A 26,292-nucleotide genomic window follows, 5' to 3' on the forward strand; every position below is an offset into this window, starting at 1 on the left:
AACATAGCTGTGTCACGGCTATTCTGAAATTCTAAAATAAAGTTTGGGTGGGTGTCACATAGCTCCTTGGCCCATGCAATGTGTTATTACCAAGGACTGGCCTTTCGTGGAGGAGTGAGGAGAGTAGCCTGCAGTCTGGTTGCTTGTGGGCAGGGGTGTGTGAGGTGGTGTAATGTGACCTTCACACACACTGATAGGACATGCAGGAGGAGCAAAGTGTTAATGTTTCGCAACTTCCCCAGTCAATAATATGAAGCAATGGAAATGTGAGCAGAGATGGTCGCTGGAGATACAGTGCTGTGAATAATTCTGAAATCTCCAGTATTGGCTCTGTAAATATACGTCCATCCAATTCAAGGTCACAAGGGGAGTCGGAGTCTGTCCCAGCAAGCCACACGTGCCAAGGTAGGATACACTCTGGATGGCACACAGTGCTAGATCCCTGGGTTCAGTTCTGGATCTGGGATGTGTGGAGTTTGTATGTTCTCCTCATGTTCGCATGGGTTTCCTCCTGGTGCTCTGGTTTCCTCCCACAGTCCAAAGACATGTTGGGGGGTTAATTGGCTCCTGGGAAAACTGGCCTTGGTGTGAGTGTGTGTGTGTCTGTATCTGTGTGTGGACTGGCGTCCTGTACGGGGTGTACCTTGATTTGTGCTTGTTGCTCCCCAGGATAAGCTACATCTTCCTCATGACCCTAAAATGGAAAAAACGGTAAGAAAATGGTTGGATGTATATACAACATAAACTAAAAAAAGGAGAATAATGGAGTTTGTCAGAAAGGTTCAGGAGGAAAGACCGCATCTAGCAAATTCCCCTTCTATCACATCATATCTCAAAATGCTATAACAAATCACACTAAATCCCTCAATTCCTCACATTTTTCTTTTGCATCCCTTCGCCTCCTCATCTTTACCTGTTCAGATGCACTTTAGTTTTTACTTCTCTATATGAGGGTCCTACCTGCCTCATCCTACAGCCAGATGGATAGTTTTCAGCTAAGTTAAGCAAGAACTCTTCATATCTAAATTTTTCAAATAAACATTCATAATTTATATTCTGATTGGACGTCGTTATTCCTCATGAAAAAAGAATAATGCCTAATAGTCCAACTCAGTTTACAATTATCTTCCCCATTTTGGTTACAGTGCTATAAGATAAGGAAGTAGCTGTTCTGCTGAGAGTTTAAAGAGTAGGAAGAGTCTATATAATCTTACAAGGAGTTTTTTTTTGTTGTTGTTGTTGAGAAGAAAGAATAAATTAAAGAAACTTCAAATTTGAAACACAAATGAACTCACACGGACAAATTATAAAACAAGAGCCCTAAAATGTAACATATTCTAAATTCTTGCAAAAGTGTGCTTTGTTGTTTTGCAAGGCAGTCCAGCTGGAATTGCAAAAGTGTAAAAGAACAAAATTCACAGTGGTTGCAAAGAAATAAATTACTCTGCTAAAACAGACACTTTTGTTTGTTCCAGTGCCTGAACTGTTATATTCTCTCCTTCGTGTTGACAAAATGACAAACTGTGCATTTCTACAAATCTCTCAATTTGACACCACAGTGAAAACATATGATATCTACAGTATGACTTAAAACTCACTCAAGCAATACAATTACCTAATTCAGTTTCAAAACGTTTTGCACAACTGCACAGCAACTGGTTCTGGCTAAAGAGTCAATGTACTGTAAATGAAATCAATCTCAATAGACCTGACAAGCAAGACACACAGGAAATTGCCTAAAACAACTGAATTCAGGAAACTCACAACGAAGTTCCAAATCAGCAGTCAGTGTTTCAAGTACACTGTATTGTGACTAAAGAAAGTGAGAAATATTTGACATCATGAAGAAGCAACTGCCAGGTATGGAAAGACAGCTACTTCAGAAGCTGGACAATAGTGTCTGTTTTATTTACTTCAATATCAATTTACAGATCACACCAGTTCTGGGTCTCAGAATAAATACGATATAGGAAAAAAGAAGAATCAATTTAATTGTGGTATTTAAAATCAGGACCAGCAGACACATGTTGAGAAGGTGTGACTCAGTGACTCTGCTTTAAAAATACTTTTGGGGTGTTAAACTGTGAAATAGAAGAAGTCAATTTATATGCCCCGTCTGGTGAAATAGTTATTTGGGGCTTATTTGGTGGCTCTGGTAGTAAAGGCACATCCACTGAGTGCAGGTTGGCCTCATGAGTTTGATCGTGGGTCATGTCACAAGCTGACAGTGACCAAGATGCTCCTGTCACGATCGTAAACCCCTTCTCTTAAGGACGCTCCAGGACGCTTTACCTGATCTCCTGCACGTGCCTCCTGTTCCAGTCTCCCCTTTAAAAGCTAGACGCTCCCACCATTCCAGGCTCAGCTTTGGAAGATGGATGCCCGGAAGCCCACCTACCAGCGAGTCCAGGAGGGGCTTGACGGTATAGGCTTCGCAACGGCGTCCTGACCATCTGGGTCCGGGGCTGGGAGCGCCTGGCCCCGTAACCCCCTTTTATTCCCCCGATCCTTCGCCGGATCCCGCTCCGGCTTTTAACTCCTGTCTTGCTTGTCTAGGATGGATTACCCGGCTCTGGACTTTTGCTCACTCTTGGATATTCTTAAGGAAGCACCTCCTGTGCACTCCCTCCTGTGCACCGGCGCACCTTGGACATGCCCCCCTGTTCTTCCAGCCCCAATCCTAGTCTTTTTCCCCGTGTTGTCTCACTCCCCTCCAGATTCTGCTGCCTGCATAGGGTCCTGAAAACCATTTCGTGAGAGCTCCCAACAGTGGTGCACAGCTGACTGAGCATTCCTGGGTTTAGTGTTGGGATTTGTTGTCCAGAGCACTTGTTGTCCATGCCGCGGCCAGCAGAGGATTCCTACTCCGCTGGGCCCCTGAACAAGGCCCTTTAACCCCAACTGCTCCAGGGGTGCTGTATAAATGGCTAACCCTGTACTCTGACCCCAAGCTCCTCTCTCCCCGTCTGTCAGTCTCATGGAGAGCAAGCTGGGGTATGCAAAAAAAAACAAATTCCTAACATAAGAAATTGTATATGGCCAATAAAGTGATCTTATATGATCACAATTGGCTTTCAGCAAAACAGTGGCTGTGTTGTGCATGCTAGTAATTAAAGATAAATATTATAGTTATTTGAAAATTATGTATCCAGTCCATGATTTGGTCCAAGTAGGTGTGTAAGTTGCAAGTGCAAAATAAGTAAGTGCAAGAGTCTAGACCTGGAAAAGCAGTTGTCCCATGGCCATCTCTTTGGATTCCCATATTATTCATTTGAATCATCTTTGATGGAGCTCTTCAGAAGCTTTGCGGAAATATGCTTATATACTCTATAGAAAAATATGTGGCATATGCTTAAGTGTTTTCTAATGACCTTGTTGGTTTGAACAATTTAAACAAAAAGTTTTCACACAAGACCTTCTCAAATCTATGGACGTCACTTAAAATTCTGATAATTAATGTTATCCTGATGAGCTCTATCCATTCTAAAGTTAAAAATACATGAAGGAGAAAGAGAGAAGACTATATAAAATATAGGACATATGCATTTGAAGTAATAATCCTCTTTAAAATCATGTGTGTCAAAATCATGTTAAAATGAAGACTTTATGACTAACTAAGGAAAAAGAATCAGCACTGATAACTGGAATAATTGTGGCCAAAGAATACTTTCAAAAATTAACATGTGATTGTATCCTGTTTCAAGAGCTGGTTGAATGAGATTATCCCCTCAATTACAATGGAGTAATTTGTGACTACTTCTATAATACATTTTGACTCTATTCTTATCTCAACAAGAAAACTATAAAATACATAAACATGTTTGATCTTTTTATTCATTATCTGGCTCTTTTTCTGGTGTTTCTTAGTTTTTTGGTTCAGCTAGAATACTTAGAACAAGCATTTTATCACTGACATCACAGGATGTGGTGCAACAGTTGACAACCCTCCTTCTTTCTAAAGATTAAAAATAGGCACCTGAGACTGCTGAGGCAGAAAAAAAGCTACATCCAGCTACATTTAAAGAAAACAGAAATGTGGTGAATTGACGGCCACTACAGAATTTAGCAACAAAGAGATACTGATAAAAGTAAGTATTTAAGACTTTTTGCTTGTTTTTAATGGTGTGCCACTATGCGTAACATAGCTTTTGTTTCCTCTGCAGTGATCCATGTTTTTACACTTTCTATTCACTTTTCAAACATCAGGGAGTCAGCGAGGCATGCAGCAGTCACCACTAACAGAGTGATGCAGATTGCACAGGATATTGGTTTTCTGTTGGGTTTTTTTTCTACGTTTGAACAATATTTAAAATTCAGCGCTGCCCGAGAGAAAATAGGAATAGTCTAGAATATTGCTATTAATATCTAGGCAATTATTTAATGTTAACGCAGACATATCCATCTTGACAATATATATTTATAGGAAAACATGGCGCAATCCTTTTCTTAAAATGAATTAAACATTTATTTCCAAATGAGAAGGGTTGAAGAAAATGAAAAAAAAATGAATGTGATAATTGCCTCACCTCAGTTTATGCTTATTTTAGGTTTTAAGAAAAATCATTAGATAATTGCTTCATACATAAACTGTACATAGATGTGTATAGGAAAAGAATATGTGCTGGAGATCGTAATTATTATCGAAACAATTTGGAAAACAGTTATGAGCCTTTATGAAATTCTAAGATCTACAGCACCAGGATTTCCAGGATTCTATTTCCAACTGATCTGCTCTTGCTATCTACAGTTAGAAAATATGGACCTAAAGACTACTACTTAGATACCAGGGCTATGAATACAGTATCATACTGGGAATTTGAAAATACTGTACATACTGTACACCATAGTGAATAAAACTATAGTAATAGGAAAAGAACATAATGATATAACACTATATTTTAATTGTGTGGCCTGCTTTAGGTGAGACAGGCCTGGAAATGATTTGACATGTCTCTTCAAATACAAATGTGCAGGAATTAGAAAAACAAGTTGTGGGAGGGTGGAACAAGCCATGTTGTTGAAGTTTATACTCTGGATTCCTTTAAAAACTGCTACAGTAGATGAGATCCTGGGATCAATCAGGTACTAAATAACAAACAAGCTATTTGGGCCCAATGACATTCTCTTGTGTGTTCTTTAGGAAAAGTCACAATAAAAGCAATATGTTAACATAATCTCAAGAGGTCCAATGCATACTCATAACCTAAACAATCTAATTAGCTCTAATCTGTTTAGTCTGAAAATTGAACAATCTAAGCAATTGTCTAATCAATCAATTAACCTGTCCCATTAGAAAATATTTCCCAAATTACAATAAACAGTTATGGCCATGGAATACAATTTTGATCCTCTGGAGTTAAACTAGCAGACGTTGGTTCATCTCCAGATAAACACAGAAAAAAAGATACGTTTCACATTTCACAGAACCCAGTGTAATTTACATACTGTATCAGCAACAGAATCACCAACTTTGCAAAGCTGATGTTGAGAACCTGTGAGTTTATCTAGTAGCAGTTTGTTGTATGAAAATTATATTTAATCCATATCTCTATGTCAAGCAGGGACTTCTAAAGTGCAGAGACCACAGCATCTGATGTGGCCCATCAGTCAACTTGTCAAGGGTGTTGAAGTGAAACCCAGTTGGCTTCTTAGTCAATTAGTAGCTGAGTGCCAGTGATCCCCAAATGGTACTTCCGTATAGATTCTCAATACTGGAGGATTATTAGGTACTAAGTATCATTTAATCTACCAATTTAATCACATGAGCATCTTCAGATAATAGGTACAGTAGGTGTCATTACTGCAGGAGATGAGATCAACACCTGGTTATGATTTTGTTGTGCAAGAATTCCATGAATGTGATGTGCTCTTTTGTAGTGGGGGAGATCAATTATTTGAAACATTTTATTAATGTCAGAAGAAAGGATTACTGCAGCCATCCTATCTCAGTAGCACAGGTATAATTATCATCATTAACGAATCATAAATTCATTGCCTAGAGTGAGGACGGCCATCAGTCCTGGGACCTCCTGGGTTTTCCTTTCTCTCCTCCATGCCCACATTTGTGCCCAGAACTGTTGAACACAATACTATTATGTAACCTGCTCTGTGGTGTGAAGAACAAGATTGATTGATTCATTCATTCATTCATTGGATGGCATTCTGTTTACATACTACCCTACGTAAACAGAATAAGAATACAGAATCTGTATTTTGTCCAATTCCTTCCTAATCCCCTTTATTGGCACATTGTCTTTTATTACACCCGGCTAAAAGTACTGCACAATTCCTACAAATAACAAAATCTAGAGGTATTAAGATCAGAAGCTATAATTAAGAGTAAAAAAGCTGCATAAAAGTCAGTATTTATCAAAAGCATTAAAAAATCCAAGGATAAGTCTTTCTGCTGTGCATGTTCTATCTGTACATAAATAAAGGTTACATACACAAGAAGGAAATGAACCCTGATGATTTATTCTCATTTATTTTAGGATCTGCAGTATCTGATTCCAGCTTCACATGGACTGAATGTCACCCTGCCTGCTAACTTGGAGAAACAGACCACGATGCTTTATAATGGACCGTGATCATCTATAGAACCGAAGGGCTGTTCACTGTTAAGCTCAGCTGAAAACACAACATGGACATATGCGAACACCAGCATCATCATGTGGTTTTCCTGGCGCGCTTCCCTTCCTCCTTGCATATTTTGGTTTGATATCTTTTCTCATTTGCATAATAGATGGTTAGAAATAGAACACCACGCTGCAAAGGGTCAGAACCTGTGGAATGCAAGAAATAAAACTGTTGTCCAGATACAGCTCTCTGTTGAACTGAAATAACAAGTCCTTGCTTGGCACTGGGCATTTGGCTTTTTAATTTACTTAATGCCAATGTGAAGGAACACAAGATTTCCTTATAACTGCGTTTTTTGTCCACAAGAATCTGTTTATCATTATTGTCCTAGTGCGGCAGTATAAATTTGTAAGCTGTGTGCGGCAGAGATGGCAGAGGACAGTTGTAATATTACCTTAGCTGTTGACAGTGTAGGACTGATATCCATCTATAGCTTGGTGTTCGCACTGGCATTGCCTTGCAATCTGCTATCACTGTGGGGACTCTACCGGCTTCTCCGTTCCGGCAACGTAATGCCCATCTTCATCTTTAATCTGCTGGTGTCTGATCTTCTCCAGGTTCTCACCTTCCCCATGTGGATCATCTACTTGAAAAACGGGCACCAGTGGACCTTTCAGGCTGGTGCCTGTAACTTTGTGGGTTTCCTCTTCTACATTAACCTCTATGCCAGTGTGGCATTCTTAAGTCTGGTGGCACTGGACCGCTATCTTGCCATCGTTCACCCCCTCAGAAGCAGAGGGTTCCGGACAGTCAAGGTGGCACTGGTCACCAGTGTGATTGTGTGGGTGGTCACTTTCCTGTTTTGCCTCAGTGGGCTTTACCCCACTGTCTACGACGAGAAAAACCAACTTTGCCTGGAAAAATATCCTGTTGCCAAGCGGTATGCCATGTTCAAGATAGTAACCGTTATCCTGGGATTCCTGGTGCCTTGTTGCATTCTAGGGTATGTAAGACTGCTGTCTGATTTTCTCTTTCTTCAACACGTCAAATCAGGATACTTATAATCAATTTGTGTGGGTGGTGCCTTTGGAGCAGTACGGTGGTGCAGTGGTTAACATTGCTGCCTTCAGGGAGCTGAGACCCCAGGTTCTATTCGGGACTTGGGTTGCTACCTGCATGGAGTTTGCGCGGGCTTCCTTTGAGTGCTCAGGTTTACTCCCACAGTGAAAAGACATGCTGGTGGGTTAATTGCCTTCTGGGAAAATTGCCCCTGGTATGAATGTGAATGTGTGTGTCCCACAATGGCCTGCCAACCTATCCAGGGTGTACTGTGCCTTGCAGACCCTGAATTCAAAGAAGCAGTTAGAAAATGGATGGATGGGTATAATGTCTAATGACCCTTTAAGTGTGAGGCAGTGATAGAGGAATTGCACAAATGCTGAGAGCTGTTTAATGAAGTATGCTGCACCTAATGTCTTTTCCCCCCCATCCTCAACAGGTACACATCTGTCCGAATCCGCTGGGAACTGCGTTCCTCCCCATCTGTGACCCAAGAAGAGAGGAGGAAGATTGTCGGAATTCTGTGCATCATCACAGTCATCTTCATCGTGGTTTTTGGCCCTTACCATTTAGTAGGAAGCTACAAGTTTGTGTATTATTTCATCACCGACAGCAACTGTGACATGGAAAGGACTCTCTTCCTCTGCTACCGCTTGTGCTACGGGCTCACCAGCCTCAACAGCTTGCTGGATCCCCTCCTCTACATCTTCATTTGCGATAACATCAGGCAGGAGCTGAAGAAGTCCCTGCCATGCCTGAGGGCATACAAGATGAGAAAGGAAAGCCAAGTCCAACTCAACAGCAATGTTGAAATTGCATCACTGTAAGAAAACAGGCTGTTCTGCAGCAGCCACTGTGGACAAATTCAAAACCTCTGTATTTAAATTCGAAACCATCCATCCTTCCATTTTCTAAACCTCTTTACAAAGTGCAGGGTCACAGGGAGGATGCTGGAGCTATCCTGGCAAGCCATAGGTGGACACATTCACACCAGGGCCAATTTTCCAAGAAGCCAATTGACCAGAAGCCAGTAAACCAAAGAACCGGGAGGCAAAAGGCAGGAAACAGTCTGGACAGGATGCCAATCCATTGCAGGGCACACAGACATGGACACAAACATTCACCAGGGCCAATTTTCCCAGAAGTCAAATAACCTATCTTTGGTCTGTGGGAAAAAAACTGAAGGAAACCCATGACCCTGAATTGGAAGAAGCGCTCAGAAAATGGATGGATGGATATGAAAAATATTTCAATATTTAGTTTCTGGGTGCCTCCAATAGTCAAGATAATCCATGATAATAGATTTAAGACAATTCTGAGTGTGATAGAAATACCTCCTGTTTTCAGTCCTAAATGCGTATCTTTTTTAGTTCCCTCAGTGCCATCACTGAGCTGACACGATCATTTCCTTTCAGGAATTTAAATGTCTTTATTGCTCGTGCTGTCTTGAAGTTACCTTTTCCTCAGTTCAGACCTTAAGATGTTTAGTTTCTTTAGACTGTGGGTGGTGTTAAATAAAGGATTAGCCTTGTTGCTGTCTTTTGAATGCTTTGAAACTCTACAGGAACGCTGGTTCGTGAAGCCCACAGACACCATAAGTTACAAAGTGTGATTTCTGGCTAACATGAGGACTAAGGAAAGGAGTCTTCCAGGTTCTCTGGTTTTATTGTGGGCCCAAATAACATGAATGTGATATCCAGATCATATTAAAATACTGTATACCAGATCAATTACGTTCCCTTGTGTAACAGTATTACACAGGAGCTGCTGTCTATTTCAGCAAGCAAAGGATTCAAGGCAGGATACAGCCTGGACTAGATGCCAGTCCAATTCAGCGCACACAGGCACACACTCACATATTCCCAGAAGCCACTTAACCTGCCAGAAACTCTTTGGAGGAAACTAGGGCAGCAGTGGAAAACCCACACAAACATGGGGAGACCATTTAAATTCCACACATGTAGCACCAAAAGAGTAGTGAATCCAGAGCCTCAACACTGTGAGACAGCAATCATAAGCTGCACTGTGCAGTCCCTAGTTTTATAATTTGTCTGCATCTTGTTCTGTTGCGTTTTGAATAAGGACATTAAAAGTATGTTGGGAAATGACTGATTGCAAGAAACGACAGAGAATATCAGTACTGTCAAATGTCTCCTGTCCATGTTTCTTTTCTGTCGAGTGGAACAGGCATGAAAAAAGTAAATGCTGTTTCTTGACTTGTCTACTCTATCTGTATAATTCTATGCCTTGTAACATTTTTCTCTTTTAAAGTAATGCAAAGTGTGATTTATTGTTGGCTAATGCATTGCAGCAGTAATATTTCATCATTTCTTAAGGTGCTTTTTGCTGTTGCTTTTCAGCCTATGCAGCTCACTGTGTTTTGTTTTAATTAGTATGTGCAGTAAGATATAGATTCCATTGTGACCAATATTGTTCTGCCCTGTGTCATAAATAATAGTCATTGCTAATGCCTTTCAGCTGCATTTGAACTCATTACTATTAACAGTGTTCCTTCCTACTCTCTCACTACACTGTAATCAACAGTTTCTGCACTGAACCAAGATCAAAGAGCAAAGAAAATTGCTCCACCCAGGAGCTCCAAAGAACTCTTTTTTTCTGTTAGGCACAGAACAGGGTTTCTCAAAATTAGTCTTTGCTGACATCAAGTGTTCAGAAAGGACATGTGTTTCCTTTAATCAATTAATTGTGCAGTTAGTTTTCTACATAATGAAATATTTGATATGACTGGTATTCCTTTATATACTTTTTTTTGTAAAAATAAAAAAATAAACAAATCCAAATATGGTGCATTGTGCTATGATAGCATCATTCCTGGATGGTAATGTATTGTCTATCCATCCATTGTTTCACCTCTTCATCCAATTCAGGGTCGCAGGGGAGCCAGAGCCTGCCCATCAAGCAATGACAAGGCAGGACACACCCTGGATGTGAAACCAGTCCATTGCAGGGTAGACACACAGACACAAACATGTGCACACTCACACCAGGCACACTTTTCCCAGAGGCCAATTAACCTACCAGCATGTCTTTGGACTGTGGGAGGAAACTGGAGCTCCCAGAGCAACCCCACTAGAACATAAGGAGAACTTGCAAACTCCACACAGATAGCACCCCAGCTCTGGAAATCCACCCAGGGCTCCAGCACTGGGAGGTAGCAATGCAAACCATTGTGCCACCATGCCATTCATTATGAATTATTATTAATAAAGTTTAATTGATTATTAATATTATTATTATTCACAAAACCTCTTAGGAATACTTAGGAAAACTTTTCCTCTCTACTGTATTTCCTATTCCTTGTAAGCACTAATATAATGTGTTGTTTTCTTTCACATTTTTCATGATAAAGAAATGCAGAAAGTCACTCAATGTGCCTACACCGAGTGCTGCTTCTTCCTAAGAGACATCACTCTCAGGATATGCGGGGAGCATTTTAACCTCCAGAGACACACATTCACATACATAGCGAAGTTGGGATACCCCTACACATTTTGGACATTTGTTATATGTCTTAAATCATTTAAAAATGAACGCTAGAGCACAATAAAGCAGAGGCATGGCACAGAACACAAATATTAATAACTTAAGGAAATGGGGAGGTTATTGTCAATATTTAAAGTTGAAAGATCCAGAGCTCAGTAGTTCTACATCAGTTAGCCTTAAATTACAAGAAATAACTGCCCACCAATTAGTGTTAATGATTCCCATTTCCCATTCACTGTGAGCTGCACTTAATTTATGCTCATTGTCTTGGTCGTCTGAAATTATGCCATTAGCAGTTTGTTTCCATATACCCCAGTTCTTGCTGCAGAAAACAAATCATCTACAAGTTTGGAATGTAGGTTTTATTTAAAAAAAACTCAAAAACAAAGATTTTAAACAAAAATAAAATGAAATACTTAACAAAATGGTGAATGTGTCCTTCACAAATACAGTGCCATTTTAAAATTAGCTTTTTCAAACTTATTTTTTCTGTTGTGCAACAAAAGACTAGCAGACGGTTAAACACCAGACATTGTTAAATGACTTAGAATTTGAACTTCTCCTGGGAGACGTTTTGCATTTTGTCTGCATCCAGCAAGCAAAATCTTCTCCCATTACCTTTCCCTAAAGGGAAAATTCTTATTCTTATTTCCCTACCCTACCCAAATGAAACAAATAACACCCTTTTTTCTTTACACCATCTTACCTTTCTGTCAAACTGTATGGAACGGTATGTGAATTACCATACTGTCAGAGCATACGTATATTCAGCAGTACATCAGCACTCTGGAAGACTAAAATTAAAATATCTATAGGTGTCTAAAAGAAGGCTTAGTAGACATTCTATTACTCATCGTTTCACCAAAAAGTGAGGTACTATAGAATGTTGAGTATCTATCTGTAGTCTCTAGTTGTTAAAATTAAGAGCAAGAATTTGCGTTCACAGGGCAGCACAGTAGTGCAGTGATTAGCATTCCTGCCTCACACTACTGCCCTGTCCAGGACGTACCCTGCCTTACAGCAGTTGCTTGCCAGGATAGGTTCCGGCTCTCCCAGGACCCGGAATTAGATAAAGCAGTTAAAAAATGGATGGATGGATTTGTGCTTGCATGTCTTGCCAGTAGGAAAAGAATAATAACTCTCTTTAGCTTTGGGCTTCAAAGAGAAGAAAGGGATAATTTTCATTGAATAATGACACTAGACTACAGAGTTCATTTGGACACTCTTCAAAGATCTTCCCCCAAAGAGCTAGATATAAATATTGGGCTACAATATATGAGCAATTCTTTTTTTTTTTACAAACAAAACAGAAAATGAGGCAGTAAAGGGTTCAGATTCTAGAGAAACTCAATCTATAGTAATCTGACCATGAATAAAGTTTCTACTCTACCCTTCTAAATACAACTTAATCCAAGGCATTACAAATAATATGTATATCCAATTTATTCTGAAAAACAACACACAAAAAGGCTCTATACTGGCATAAGTGCCTACATCTTAATAAAATATAAAATTGTAATTGAAACCAGCCCTTGCAACATCTTCTAAATTTGCAAAGAAATGAACCCAGTATTTTTGCTAAACAGTTCTAATTCCACAAGAGTGGAATCAATCAGTTTTTTTCTGAAAACCAACTATTTAATGGTTAATAAAGAAGTATATTTTCAGCAATCATCTTTCTAATAGACATGCATAAATCCTTTGCAGAAAGCATATAAAAGTACAGCTTCTGACCCTTTGTGTTAGTCAGGTGAGCCTCAGTCCATCAGTTCTGGAAAATGTTGCAGGACACAGCATCTTGAGTCTCAAAGACAAAGGACAAAAATAACATAGCTGCACATAATTTTCTTTTGGACAAAGAATGTAAAATACAACACAAGTTAGCTGACAAAGGCTGTCTGTTGATTGGAATGACAGGGAGGGATGTCCATTGGTGTCTTGTGAGGTTTTGAGCTATTGGAACTCCCCACAGTACAGAATGAAGAAAAACAAATGCAGACTGTGCACTGAGAGTATCTGAGAAAATAAACAGGTTCAGCAACTTTTTAAGGTACTGTACATATTACAGTTTACATAGCACAATCTTTAGGAAACGTAAAAGAGACACTTTTTCCAAAACATAGGAATATGTCAATCCTAAAGCTATCAGAAAAACGAATTAAGAATTTCATTTATGCCTTACTGGGTGGCACAGTGCCACAGTGGTTAGTATTGCTGCCTGAATTTCTGTGGGTTTCCTCCAGTTGGTCTGGTTTCCTCCTTACAGTACATACAGTATGGACAGCTTATGTGGCTTCTGGGAAAATTGTGCCTGGTGTGAGTGTGTGTCTTCCCTGCGACAGACTGGTGTCCCGTCCAAGGTGTACCCTGCCATGCTCCCATGAAAAAAAACCCTCAAGCATTTTTGCTAATATATTGGACTTATCAGGATGCTGGGCTACACAACCATCCAGAAACTGATTTTATTCTGTTCAGCTGCAGCATCTCATGCAAATTGCAAAGTAATATTTGATGAGCCCGGTGGGGTGTTAGCTTTCCTCAATGTCTCTGGCTTTTGTTTTATTTAAACTCTCACCTTCTTTGTCTAGTTAACGGAGTTTCATTTCAATATTATTCATCAGGTTCTTCATTCATTCAAAAACTTCTCATGAAACTGTCTTTTGACTCAACACTTTCAAGTGTTGAACATTTGCACAAAAAAAAACACAAAACAAATGACTAAAATAGATTTATACAGCACAGAATAAAAACCATAAATAGGTATAGAGGTAAGCATTGCTGTTTCAAATCTCTTGGGACCTGGGTGGAATTAAAGTCTAGAGAACACATTTTGTGTGGAGTTTATATGTTCCCTGCACTTTTTCTTTCTCTGGGGGCTCTGTTCTCTCTTATAGCTCAAGATCATGCTGGATGATGCTGTTTCTCTGCCCGTTTCAGTCATGTTTATCTAGAAATAGCTGGATGTAGTGGCAACAGTTCCCACAAGTAATAATTAGAAGATAATTTGGGCAAGTACATTATGTAGGGGAACATGTTTAAAGTAGGCGCAACACCTTTACAATTCACAATTTGTTACACCCTCTTAACAGTACTCTTTAAAAAGCATAAATTCAGCAAGATGTCATCAGACAGCATACAATACGTTTTTAAGTTTATCCCACTCCTATGCAAAAACAGAAGAAGAACTTGATGCATGGAAAAAAATTTTTTTAGACTTCGCTTTCCTTTCATTTGCATGATGCGAGGCTCACAGCGTCTGCTGAAGCACAGTGAACAGTTCACAGGGAAACGCGACAGGGTGTGGTTAGCTTTTTTTTTTTTGGTTCAGTGTAGCAACTGCTTTCACGCAATATTAGAACCCACATAGGGATTTGAGCTTCTTATACCACAGTTAATGAATGCAGTGCTCAATTTAGCCACTAGGGGGAAACAAACTCCGTTCGGATTTGGGCGCTGACAGGAGAAATGCCCAGTCCAATATTACTGTATATAAGAAATAGGGAAAGGTGCAATACACACTACATAGACATGATAGAAATAAAGCACTCAGACTTTTCCCAAGGCAAACAGCCGGTGGTTCGGCTAGAAATGCAGAATAAAAGAGTACTATCTCGTCCTATTTCTTTAACCTGTGTAGACATAAGGCCTCTTTTTACGTTGTTTGGTCCTGTAAATATGCAAGTGAAAATTCTGTGTATCAAGTCGGTGATAAAGAAGATCTGAAAATCTCCACACGTGCTGACAATAAGAGCTCTTCTCAATTTCGTGAAGTATATTTGGGGTCGTCCTTCTACAGAAATTATATTGCTGCTCTATAACCAATCGAAAGGGTGACCAGATACAACTCCAGGTTTAAAGGAATGTCCCACCCTGACAAACAAACTGTCTTTCTGTGGTCTTGAGCACAGAATTATTCAGGGAGACAGGATCCAGATATTGAAAATACAAATTCCTTGAGGGCTTCTGGCCAGGTTGGTTGAAGGTGGGTCTGGACTGTAGGATGATATTTATTATAATAATAATAATTGCTTACACTTATATAGCACTTTTCTGGACACTCCGCTCAAAGCGCTTTACAGGTAATGGGGACTCCCCTCCACCACCACCAATGTGCAGCCCCCCCTGGATGATGCGACGGCAGCCATAGTGCGCCAGAACACTCGCAGAGAGTAATGAAGCCAATTCATGGATGGGGATTATTAGGAGGCCATGATTGGTAAGGGCCAATGGGAAATTTGGCCAGGACGCCGGGGTTACACCCCTACTCTTTTCGAGAAACGCCCTTGGATTTTTAATGACCACAGAGAGTCAGGACCTCGGTTTTACATTTCATCCGAAGGACGGCACCTGTCACCATCACTAAACTGGGGCATTAGGACCCACGTGGACCACAGGGTGAGCGCCCCCTGCTGGCCCCACTAACACCTCTTCCAGCAGCAACCTTAGTTTTTCCCAGGAGGTCTCCCATCCAGGTACTGACCAGGCTCACACCTGCTCAGCTTCAGTGGGTTGCCAGTTGTGAGTTGCAGGGTGATATGGCTGCTGGCCATATGATGATGGAGGATGAGAAGAAACAGAAAGCAGAGGCAGGGTTGTGGGGTCATTCCTGTGGGCAGACAGACAACATTATTCTCGGAGGAGAGTATGTTATTAAAATCAGGCAGGTTCTTGTTTCCCACAAATTATACAAACACCAAGAGGTCAGGGTACAGCCGGGTATCCGGTCCTGGAATGCATGTTCTCTGGGAAAAGGTTAGAGACATTAGAAAATAGTCTCACCAGAGCTGCATAGCAACAGAACCATCAAATTAAAACCTGGTCACAGGCCACAGAAACACCACAGTCCTATAATAATTCACAACTTGGCAGACAACTTCCGCCCGGAGACAAGCTGCCACTCCATTACAACATATACAGTATCTTAAGGAGTAGAATAAAAGTTGACGGATGATAAGTTAAGTTGTAGGTTGTAGGTTTACTCAATATGAACTAGCAACTCACAGAAAAAACATAACTTCTCTTGAATCAATCCAGAGAAGAGCAGCCAGATAATCTCCAAGACTTAAAAGGAATGCTGCCCAGGCTAAAAGAGAATTTTAAAAATATATCAGAGGACACGTGTGCAAACTATCCAAACATGCTTTTAAAACTGAAGAAAACAACCCTTTTACACAAGGGGTCCAAGAGGTCCATTTTTCTGAGGGATTTACAGGTCTCCTATATCTCTTATAGCTGCTATAGACTGGGGTGAAATGCCAACAGTGACTAAGTAAATGATTAGTTCCATTACAAACTCATGAACTTAGGCTGGAAAGAAATCCATTAGCATTTCATTCCTCGAGAACTGGTTTAACCCAATTTATTCTGTTCAGTGCTTGGTTTTAAAGAGAGTTAATAAGAAATGCAGCACACAGACCTATTCACTTCCTCTTTACCTTGCCTCTTAAAGCACCACTCCAACATTCCTGTCTAAACAGATCTTGCAATGTGACCAGTTCATGGACCAACACAAGTGGGAATGACTCTACATCAAAGTATATACGTGTTGCTCTGCATGAAGACAACTGTTTCAAAATCCAGACACCTGAATGATTTCTGAAATACAGAAATAAGGTAGTTTGGGAGTTTTTAAACCGTCTTGCAAGTTTTTAGCAGCTGGAGACACTTTCAAGAAAAGATTAATTGAAGATTCAGTTCAATTTAAAGGCTGCAGAAAACAAAAAAAAGCAGGATTGAGAGTTCCTGGCCACTGTTAACTATTCAATTAGCTCACAGGAATGGTCTTTATTCAGTCTAGACTTGTATCCTTCTAGCATTGACACTGGCATTCTCTACACAGGTCAAAACTACATTCAATTTTATTCTATGTTAAAATGAACTGTTAGGAGCCATGAGCAGGTTACACTATTTAACAGACTTAACCACACATTAACATATCATAGAATTTCACTCCTTGTAGACCTACAATATCACCTCGGTCATTTTGTAGAATGCTAGCTTCCACTTTCTTTTTCAAATCCCATTCTAGTCAAGTTACGTCAAAAATATATCAAATTTAATACTAGGTGTGAATGTAGTTAGTACTGTTATTTCATAGCTCTTTTTTTCTGGATTTGACCTTGAACTGGTGTGTCTTCTGTGTGGAGTTTCAGTGTTCTCCCAAGCCCTTGTTTCCTCCCATCAGCCCCAGTTGTGGGTGCCCCCAGTGACTGACAGGTCTTCCCCCCCAGTTGTAGCTCTGCCTGGAACCCTGTTCTTCCAGGAATAAGTGGCTTTCTGATACTAGATCCAGGGATAGAAAAGGGAAACCCAGTACGTTAAAGTCGATTCACTGAAACAGCTCCCACTATTGAGCGTGAAAGAGTGGCTGAGAAGAGCTTAAATGTTTGTTGCTAAATTTTGTGACTACATTTTGTGACTCAGATGCAGCTTTTCAATACTTATGCTCAAAATCCTACAAGCACGAAAAAGACACAAAAGTGAATTTACTGATAATGCACATTTTTCCTATTAATACATTAGTTTACACATGTATATGTATGTACAAATTAGGCTGGTGGGCTGCATGGTGTTGAATTTATCCCAAAAAAAAAGAAAAAAAACATTAGTCTCATTCACATAATGAATGGCTCACGCTAGTCTGAGTTTGGTTAAATGGTAAGGCAGCATATTCTCTGAAAAATAAAAGCAGTTTTTTTTCTTGAGCTCCAGGACAAAGGAACTGTGCTCCCGTTTGGCCCGTGAATGTTTCAGCAGTGCACAATCATTGTTAGTTTGTTGATTTTGTTAAAAACAAGGGATCGTACAAAGTCCACAGCATTCCACTTGTGAAGTCACAATTTCATAAAAAAATAATGAGTTATACTTAGGAGCTGAAAAACATGGCCTAAGAATTTCTATACAGGAATTCATGACAGGCAAGTCATTTTCCCTCATTCCCTCCCATGGAGCGCAGATTCACCATTCTAACTTATTGCAGACGTCCTATAGTTATATAACACCTATCACCCCAGAGGACATCAGCCATCATTGCCTTTCCTGTTGACAGACTCTATCGGCATGAGCCAAGGTCAAAGGTCAAAACACAGTCGGCAGGTCCTCCTCCTTCTCCATGCTGCTCAGCTTGTCGCGCTGCCACCGGAACTTGTACCCGCGGCTCAATAGCTCGCTGGTGCTGACCGAGGAGCGCGTGGTGCTGCGGCGGTGTTGGAAGTCTGTGTCCTCCATCAGCACGCTCTCCATCACTGCGCTCAGCGACTGCCGGATCTTGGCCAAGAAGTCAGGACAGCTGAACACGTACAGGAAGGGGTTGACGACGCTGTTGATGAAGGCCAGGCTGCTGACCAGCGGCAGAGCCAGGGAGACCGAGTGATGGAGACTGGGGTAATAATGAGTGGCCGCCTCCAGCAAGCTGAAGATGTGATAAGGAATCCAGCAGAGGATGAAAGTGATGATGACGGCCACCACCAGGCGGAAGAACCGATAGGTACGCTTCCGGCCGCGTCTCGTGATGCTGGAGCTCACGGCCATGTAGCTGCCAATGATCACAAGCAGTGGAATGAAGAACGACAACAGGAACTTGCTGATGGCCAAGACATCCTGCCTCATCCCACAGAGGGTGTCCACCTCTTGCTCGGGGGACCTGTATTGTGCATAGTTATAATAGCACATGATCCTCCCATCGTTTCTCTCGATGGTGTCCCGAAAGACATAATAAGGGATCGTGTTGATAACGGCCAGGATCCAGATCCCGATGCACACCTGCGTGGCCAGACGGACATCTCGGTGGTTCTGGGACCACACAGGGTATATGACCACCAGGCAGCGGTCCAGGCTGATCACGCTAAGCAGGAAGCCACTCACAAACATGTTGAGGAAAAACATGGAGGAGTGGATCTTGCAGAAGGTGGTCCCCAGGGTCCAGGTTCCACCTCTTGCCAGGAAGTGAGTGAAGAATGGCAGAGAGATAGTGGCCAGGAGGTCGGAGGCTGCTAGGTTAATGATCCAGACACTGATCACTGTCCGACGCACCCGGAATCCAATCACCCACAGGATCAGGAGGTTCTCCAGGATCCCAAAAATGGACACAATGCCATGCAAGCAGACGGCTGCATAGCTGAAGGGCCTGTCCGAACTGTTGGAATGCTTGGAGGTGTTTATCATATCCCTAAGGAGAGGGCAGTACACAGCATTCTCTGCCATTTCACTTTGGATCCTGGGAGCAGCTTCTTTTGGTGTCCGTTTGTTCCTCGAAACAAAAAAACAACAAGTATTTAGAAGAAACAAAGAACAGACGGAGCTGTCAGTTCCACAGAAGAACAAGGATTTCATTCCACACTGAAGGTGTATAGAAGCAAAAGAGGGAGAGAGGTGAGACATGGAAAAGGTGGGACAGGCAGGGGGTGGATGTAAAGGGCTGTGAGACAATTATCTGAATTAATAGCACTAAATACTCCGTCAGTCTTCTTTCAATTTCCCCAAGGTAAATGGTAGAACATGTTCTCCAAGAAATTCCATTGACATTACATGTATTACTTTGGCTAATGTATTTATCCACAGACTTACAATTGATCCAGTCAAGATGCAAAGGGTGTCTATAAAGACAGCACAGAACAACAATAAAACCACAAGAAACACTATGTGCAGTGTCAGCTAAGGACTCAGATAGACAGTATGAGAGGGGTTATCACAGCCTTTAGGGAAATACAAACAGATTGTTAGATGAGAAAGAGGCCATCTGGGGTGTCACAAAGTTTCTAGAGCACCATGTATGTGTGTGCTGTAGGATATGCTTTTACAGGTTATACAGCAGCTCTGGCCTATACTGCAACTGTGGACAAGAATGTTGTGGAGATCACATGGTCAGCAGTATGAGACGTTGGTGGCTGTGGACAGTTAAGGGGACTGTGGAGAAAAAGGTTCAGTAGATCAGGTGGTCAGCAGTGTGAGATGGTGGTGGTTGTAGATCAGATGGTCAGCAGTGTGAGATGATGGTGGTTGTACTGTAGATCAGGTGGCTAGCAGTGTGAGATGATCAATGGGGCAAGATTCAATGGGCCTGAACAATTGGTCCGGTTTCATAAAATAGAAAAGGGCTGTTAATTTGGCAATGGACAGGGGGTTAGGATAGATTACGTTTGTGGAAATTAGCCAGGACCCCTACTCCCTAGCCCTACCAACTATATGGATAACAAAAAATCAGGAAAGCCCGGAGAAACGTAAGGTGTTTCCAGTGCAAAGTTCATTCAAAAAAGCAAAAAAAATATTCTTAAGCTCAACATTTTGTAGTTATAAAATCAAGCAGCAATATTATCTAATCCAAAACTGCAGATATTTTATCTTTTTTTATTCAAATTTTTTTTTAAATAAAAAGTTTCACTAAAAAATAAATCAGGCAACAATGAATCTCATATGAGCTTTGTGTTCAAAGTCCAGATAAGGCTAATGATGTTTGTTTAAAACATAGCCATCCTTGTTCTGTAAGCAACAGGCTTTTGTGGTCTTATTTCACAAATCATCTCAAGATGAGGTTTAAATTAAATACCACATGATCAAATCAAAAAAGCACTTAGAAAAGATTTGTTTTTGGAGCACTTATTAGAAGTACAACAATGGAAAGAACTAAGATTAGAGGAGATGTAGTCATGTGAGAAATATACAGAAATCTAACCAATAAATATGGCTTATTCCCACGTTTCTTCACAGAAACAGGTCTTCACAGGTTTTACTGATGCAAATCAACATTTACATCTATGAATAAAGTTTAAAATGCTAAAATAAACCCAAATAATACTCAACAGCTTCAATCAGTCACATCATATGTTAATGTTATTGTTACACACATTATACATACTGTAGTAAAACAAATTCTTTAAACATACTACAGAATTCTACTGATAGGAAAATGTGTCAGAATTCTTTTTGGAAAATATCTAAGCAAAGCTTCCAGCAAAGATGGACATGTACTGTATTTCCAATCCAAGAAATAGGACTGGGAAAATCTAACATATAGAATGACTTGAAATAACCCAATCTATTCCCACCCAGAAAGCATTGGCTTTTGTAATATACAAGCAGAATTTTGAGTTTTTTGTGGATTTTGTGTATTTGTGCTTAACAAAAAACAACTCGTTTATACGAGAAAATAATTATAAGCACAGCAGTTGTGTACTATATAAATATTGTAAATTCCATGGCACTGTATAATATATGCAATAACATTGTCCTATGCAAAGAAGCATTGACTTTAACAACCGGGGTAAAGTTAGCTTGAAGTTCGAAAACGATTTTGGCACGCCTGTACCGTTTACACGAAACCTCTTGTGGGTGCTGTGGTTTAAATGCGATTGGTTTGTGAACAGAATACCCCTATCCCAGTGCATTGTGCCACATTAAATAAAAGCAGAGAAAAAGAGATTCAGAACGCAAAGCTGTGTCAGTGTTCCGTGTAAAAAATCGGTTTGAACATCATGGGAGCTGTTTTTAATAAGCTGCTGAGTAAAGAATATTTTAATCTTCTTGCTGTCAGTAGTATTGTGAATATAGTTGATGCTTACCTGAATGAAAACAGGATGTAAAGGAAGGGTTTCAGAAATCAAACAAAGCTTTATTCCCATGCTTACAGTCTGAGTAATTGGAGACTGTGCTATTCTGCTGCCTACGGTCATATACGGGTTTTTCGCACGAAGCCGTATTGAACAGTATTTCAATGTGAACTTGTGTACACAGCGGTCCCCCGGGTTCCAGTTAGTGCGAAATTACGCATCGATGAAAAAAGATAAATAGCTCACTGATAGTTTGATGTAGAGGCTGTGGAAATATCCACAAGTCGTGGTCTTTAAAATGCATTTGGTTTGAAGGCGTTCTGTGCTTCCATTGCGAAGATATGGACAAAAGAATATTCGTGCTTGGTCCAAAAAATGTCATAAAAATGAAAAAGGCTGAGAAAGGCTGAGAAAGCATTCACAATGTATTTTATACACAAAGCAAGTGTTCTCGCAACTCTAAGAGGTTTCGTGTAAACGCTACAGGCGTGCCAAAATCGTTTTCGAACTTTACCCCGGTGCAAAAACCCATGTACAGTATATGTTTGTGCAGTTTCACGTGTACTGTCTCTTGTATACAGGAAGTACAGCACAGTGCCGGTGAGTATTACTGGGTCAAACGCGTGTATTTGTCGCCGTTTCTCTGACGAGTAGCAATTACACGGCTTTCCAAACGTATGCTATTGCATGAAACCTATGAAACAGCAGAAACGTGTACTGTACCTGGGTTTTTGTGGAATCCTTAAACATTGAATGGGATACATTTACGATGATTTGACACTCAGATATAATACCTACTGTTGGCTTACTGTTACTGTTATTGTTGGTCAGTCGTTAAATCCTAAAAAGATTTTAGACTACAGTATGGTGACAAGAAATGCATTTGAATTTGGAATTTCACAGGAAAGTGCAGGAAAAGTGTATTTCGAAGGGAGAAGAAGCAGTATTTGTGTGTCCGGCTGCAAAGAAGTCAATGTAAAGAGATGGGGTAATGCAGAACAAAAAGTAGAATTCCAGGACAGCACACAACCCGTTATACAGTTTGTACATTGTTGGCTTGCCGTTGTTACGATCCCTGCCTCCCGGACACGGAGGAGGCAGAAGTAGGCGTAGCCCCTATCCATCAGTTCACCTATCAGTTTTCCCATTCACCACCACACCCCCGTCTCATCCTACTTAAACACCTGTCCTTACCTACCTCGTTGCTCAGTATTGGTTTTCCTTTCGAGCTTCCTGGTTGCGCTACTTCTACTCTGTGTTCGTCTTGGCTTTCGGTTTGAGGTTTTTCCCTTTGGACTTCGGCTTTTCGGATCTCGGCTTGGATTGGTTACTTTCGCTCTGTTTCGGATCACTGGCTACCCCTGGATTATCGGATTGCTCTACTGACTACGACTTCGGATCACGCTTCGGCTTCGGTACTCGTTCCCTTTCGGATTTCTGGCTTCCCCTGGACTCTCGGCTCGTTCCTACGATTACGGCTTGCTTTTGGATTACGGCTTGGCTTTGTTCGCTCCTGCAAGTGGGTTCACTCACTGGTTCGGTCCCTCTTACCGAACCCGTAACAGAATACTGAGCCCTTTAACATGGACCCAGCGGAGCAAGAGGAGATTCGCTCGGCTCTGGATCAGCACGGACAAGCCTTACTCCAGCTCCAGGCTCTGTCCAACAGATCTCTGCGCACCTGTCTGCAATGCCGCCCATCGGCAATCGAGGAAGCAATGCTGGAGCTGCCGCTTCGGCTCCGCCCCCGCCAGCTCCTACACCTGCCCCTCGACCTCTTCCACTAACTCCACCTGACAGGTTTGACGGCAACCCTACGAAATGTCGGGGCTTCTTAGCACAGTGTGCGCTGGTTTTCAGGCTCCATCCGGAAACTTTTTTTTTCTCCTCAGGACAAGATCGCCTTCATAGTTTCACTGCTAACCGGCCGCGCTTTGGAATGGGCTACTGCTCTGCCTGATCGCGGGGCTCCTGAAATTCAGGATTATGATCTTTTTTTTTTTTTTTTTTTTTAGGAAAATTTAAGGGGGTTTTTTGTCGTCCCCTAGTTGGCCAAGACTCTGCCTTCCGCCTCTCCTCCATCCACCAAGGCCGCCGGTCTGTACATGATTATGCTATAGATTTTCGAGTAGCAGCAGCAGAGACTCACTGGGACGATGAGGTCCTTGTTTTTCTTTTCCGTCAAGGACTCAGTGAAGAAATTAAGGACCATCTGGTAAATATACCGCAATTGGGCAATACCTTGGAGGAAGTTATTTCACAGGTACTGCAATTAGAACTCAGAATTCGTCATAGGAGTGCTGAGAGATCTCAGTCCCCTATACTAGAGGCTCCTCGGCTATCACCTTTCAGATCTGCCGACTCTGAACAACCTATGGAAATAGCCCGCACCCGGTTAACCCCTGATGAACGAGAGAGGCGCCAACGAGAGGGTCGCTGCCTGTACTGTGGGGAAATTTGGACACTTTAAAGCGGCCTGCCTGCCCTGCTGCATACTCATCCTTGAGGCGCCGCCCACCTTCTCAGAATCCTAAGGTGAGTGAGAATACTCAATTCCCTCGGCTTTCCTCAGGATTTTTTATTTGTTCTACACTATTCTGGGGTAATGAAAGGAGACCTCTTCTTACTTTTAAAGACTCAGGGGTGGCAGGAAACTTTATAGACGCCTCCGTCGCTCGAGCTTGGAAACTACCCTTGACCCTGGTGACTATCCCTCTTGTGTCCAGTCTATTAATGGCTCCCCCGTATCTCCAGGACTTATTAGGTGGCAAACGGAAATTATAAGCCTGCAGATAGGTGCCACCCATGTGGAAGACATCTGGTTTTATCTCCTTGAGACCAACACATCCTCTGGTGCTAGGCTTTCCTTGGCTACAGCAGTATGACCCACACATTTCTTGGTCCCATAAAGAGATTGTAGCTTGGGGACCCAGATGTATTAGAAATTGCTGTTGCCTACCAGTGAAGATTGCACTCATGGCGACATCCCCTTCAGGGGTTCCTACCATACCCCCTCAATATTCTGATCTACAGGAAGCCTTTAATGAGCAGGAGGCCTTGGCCCTCCCCCCTCATCGACCATACGATTGTGCCATTGACCTTTTGCCAGGTACTAACCCTCCGAAAGGTCGTATTTTTCCACTCTCCAATTCTGAGTCTGAGGCACTGAAAGTCTATATACAAGATTCTCTGAAGGCTGGGCTTATACGTCCATCCACTTCACCAGCATGTGTCAGTTTTTTTTTTTGTGGAAAAGAAGGATGGTGGGCTCCGTCCCTGCATCGACTATCGTGGCCTCAATGCGATCACAATCAAGAATCGGTACCCTTTGCCTCTAATTCCAGCAGCACTTGAGTCTGTGCATGGAGCCAAGATCTTTACCAAACTGGATTTACAAGGGGCCTATAACCTATTCCGCATTCGGGAGGGGGATGAGTGGAAGACGGCATTCATGAGAACCCATGGACATTACGAATATTTGGTCATGCCCTTTGGTTTGGTTAATGCTCCAGCAGTGTTTCAGTCTTTTATTAATGACATCTTTTGTGATCTCCTACAAAGATTTGTCTTGGTTTATCTAGATGACATTAATTTTTTCTGATTCCTTCCAGGATCATGTTCTCCATGTCAGAGAAGTACTCTCCCGGCTCATTAAGAATAAACTATATGTCAAACTAGAGAAGTGTACCTTCCATGCTTCGAGGATTTCACTTTTTAGGGTACGTCATCTCGCCGGAGGGGGTGGATATGGATCTGAGTAAAGTCTCAGCGATTACTGATTGGCCCACTCCCAAGAATCTCAAACACATTCAACGATTTCTCGGCTTTGCTAACTTTTACAGGAAGTTTATTTGAAACTTCAGCTCGGTGGTCACCCCCATAACCTCTTTGACCCGTAAAGGACCAAAACAAGGCAAATGGACCCCTCAAGCCGAAGAAGCATTTCAGCGTCTGAAACACCTGTTCACTACAGCCCACATTCTAAAACACCCTGATCCAACTTTGCCTTTTGTGGTCGAAGTGGATGCTTCTGGCCATGGTGTAGGTGCTGTTCTCTCCCAAAATCATGGAGAAAAACAGATTCTTCATCCCTGTGCGTTCTTCTCTAAGAAGTTATCCCCTGCCCAAATGAACTATGACGTTGGTAACCGTGAGCTCTTGGCCATTAAGCTGGCATTGGAGGAATGGAGGCACTGGTTAGAGGGTGCTCATCACCCTTTTTTAATTTACAAAGATCATAAAAACCTGGACTATCTGCAGTCGGCCAAACGTCTTTGTCCTCGCCAGGCTAGGTGGTCCCTTTTTTTTTTTTCCAGATTTAATTTCTTGATCACCTACACTCCAGGTTCTAAGAACATCAAAGCAGACGCCCTTTCACGGATCCACGACCCCCCTGAGGCTGAATTGATTCCAGAACCCATCATCCCGTCTGGGAAGTTCCTGGCAGCTGTAAGATGGGACATTGAGGTAATTGTCCAACGAGCCTTGGTAGGGCAGACAGTACCTCCTCAGTGCCCTCGACACGACTCCTGCTTCGCTGGACACCCTGGATTCCACCGTACCTTGGATTTTATCTCCAGAGACTTCTGGTGGCCAACTATGGCCAAGG

The 26,292-nt window shown here is 41.6% G+C and overlaps 2 protein-coding genes across 9 annotated transcripts in view; one reads left to right on the forward strand and one right to left on the reverse strand.

The window, feature by feature from the left end:
* The first annotated feature begins 271 nt into the window (after window positions 1-271).
* LOC102693676 (G-protein coupled receptor 4) lies at window positions 272-10,440 on the forward strand. 4 transcript variants are annotated; one of them, XM_015340398.2, is made up of 5 exons: window positions 272-405; window positions 3,962-4,088; window positions 6,492-6,712; window positions 7,194-7,579; window positions 8,075-10,440. In XM_015340398.2, exons 3-5 carry the CDS (start codon window positions 6,641-6,643, stop codon window positions 8,460-8,462), a joined length of 846 nt encoding a protein of 281 aa, XP_015195884.2. In that variant the 5' UTR covers window positions 272-405; window positions 3,962-4,088; window positions 6,492-6,640; the 3' UTR covers window positions 8,463-10,440. The 4 variants fall into 4 exon arrangements, with proteins under 4 accessions (XP_015195884.2, XP_069042920.1, XP_015195883.2 ...); XM_069186819.1 differs by having other exon boundaries at window positions 6,492-7,579; XM_069186820.1 differs by lacking the exon at window positions 272-405 and adding an exon at window positions 1,831-1,860 and having other exon boundaries at window positions 6,492-7,579.
* A 1,042-nt stretch (window positions 10,441-11,482) lies between these two features.
* The window catches only part of LOC102693478 (prostaglandin D2 receptor 2-like), a 65,137-nt gene continuing 50,327 nt past the window's right edge, over window positions 11,483-26,292 (reverse strand). For 4 of the 5 annotated variants that reach the window (XM_015340392.2, XM_069186821.1, XM_015340391.2 and 1 more), the window contains one exon: window positions 11,483-19,387. In XM_015340392.2, coding sequence (XP_015195878.1) covers window positions 18,217-19,341 — 1,125 coding nt within the window. In that variant the 5' untranslated portion in view covers window positions 19,342-19,387 and the 3' untranslated portion in view covers window positions 11,483-18,216. The remainder of the gene's footprint in view (window positions 19,388-26,292) is intronic. The other variant, XR_011188877.1, reaches the window with a different exon arrangement.

This window comes from Lepisosteus oculatus, chromosome 3, assembly GCF_040954835.1.
Source record: "Lepisosteus oculatus isolate fLepOcu1 chromosome 3, fLepOcu1.hap2, whole genome shotgun sequence".
Taxonomy (NCBI): Eukaryota; Metazoa; Chordata; class Actinopteri; order Semionotiformes; family Lepisosteidae; genus Lepisosteus; species Lepisosteus oculatus.

Bases quoted from the DNA above. Each gene is read 5' to 3' on its own strand.
- LOC102693676 (XM_069186819.1), top strand. From the start codon at position 7,005: ATGGCAGAGGACAGTTGTAATATTACCTTAGCTGTTGACAGTGTAGGA. The intron at 7,580-8,074 runs GTATGTAAGACT...CATCCTCAACAG, and splicing joins GTGCCTTGTTGCATTCTAGG to GTACACATCTGTCCGAATCC.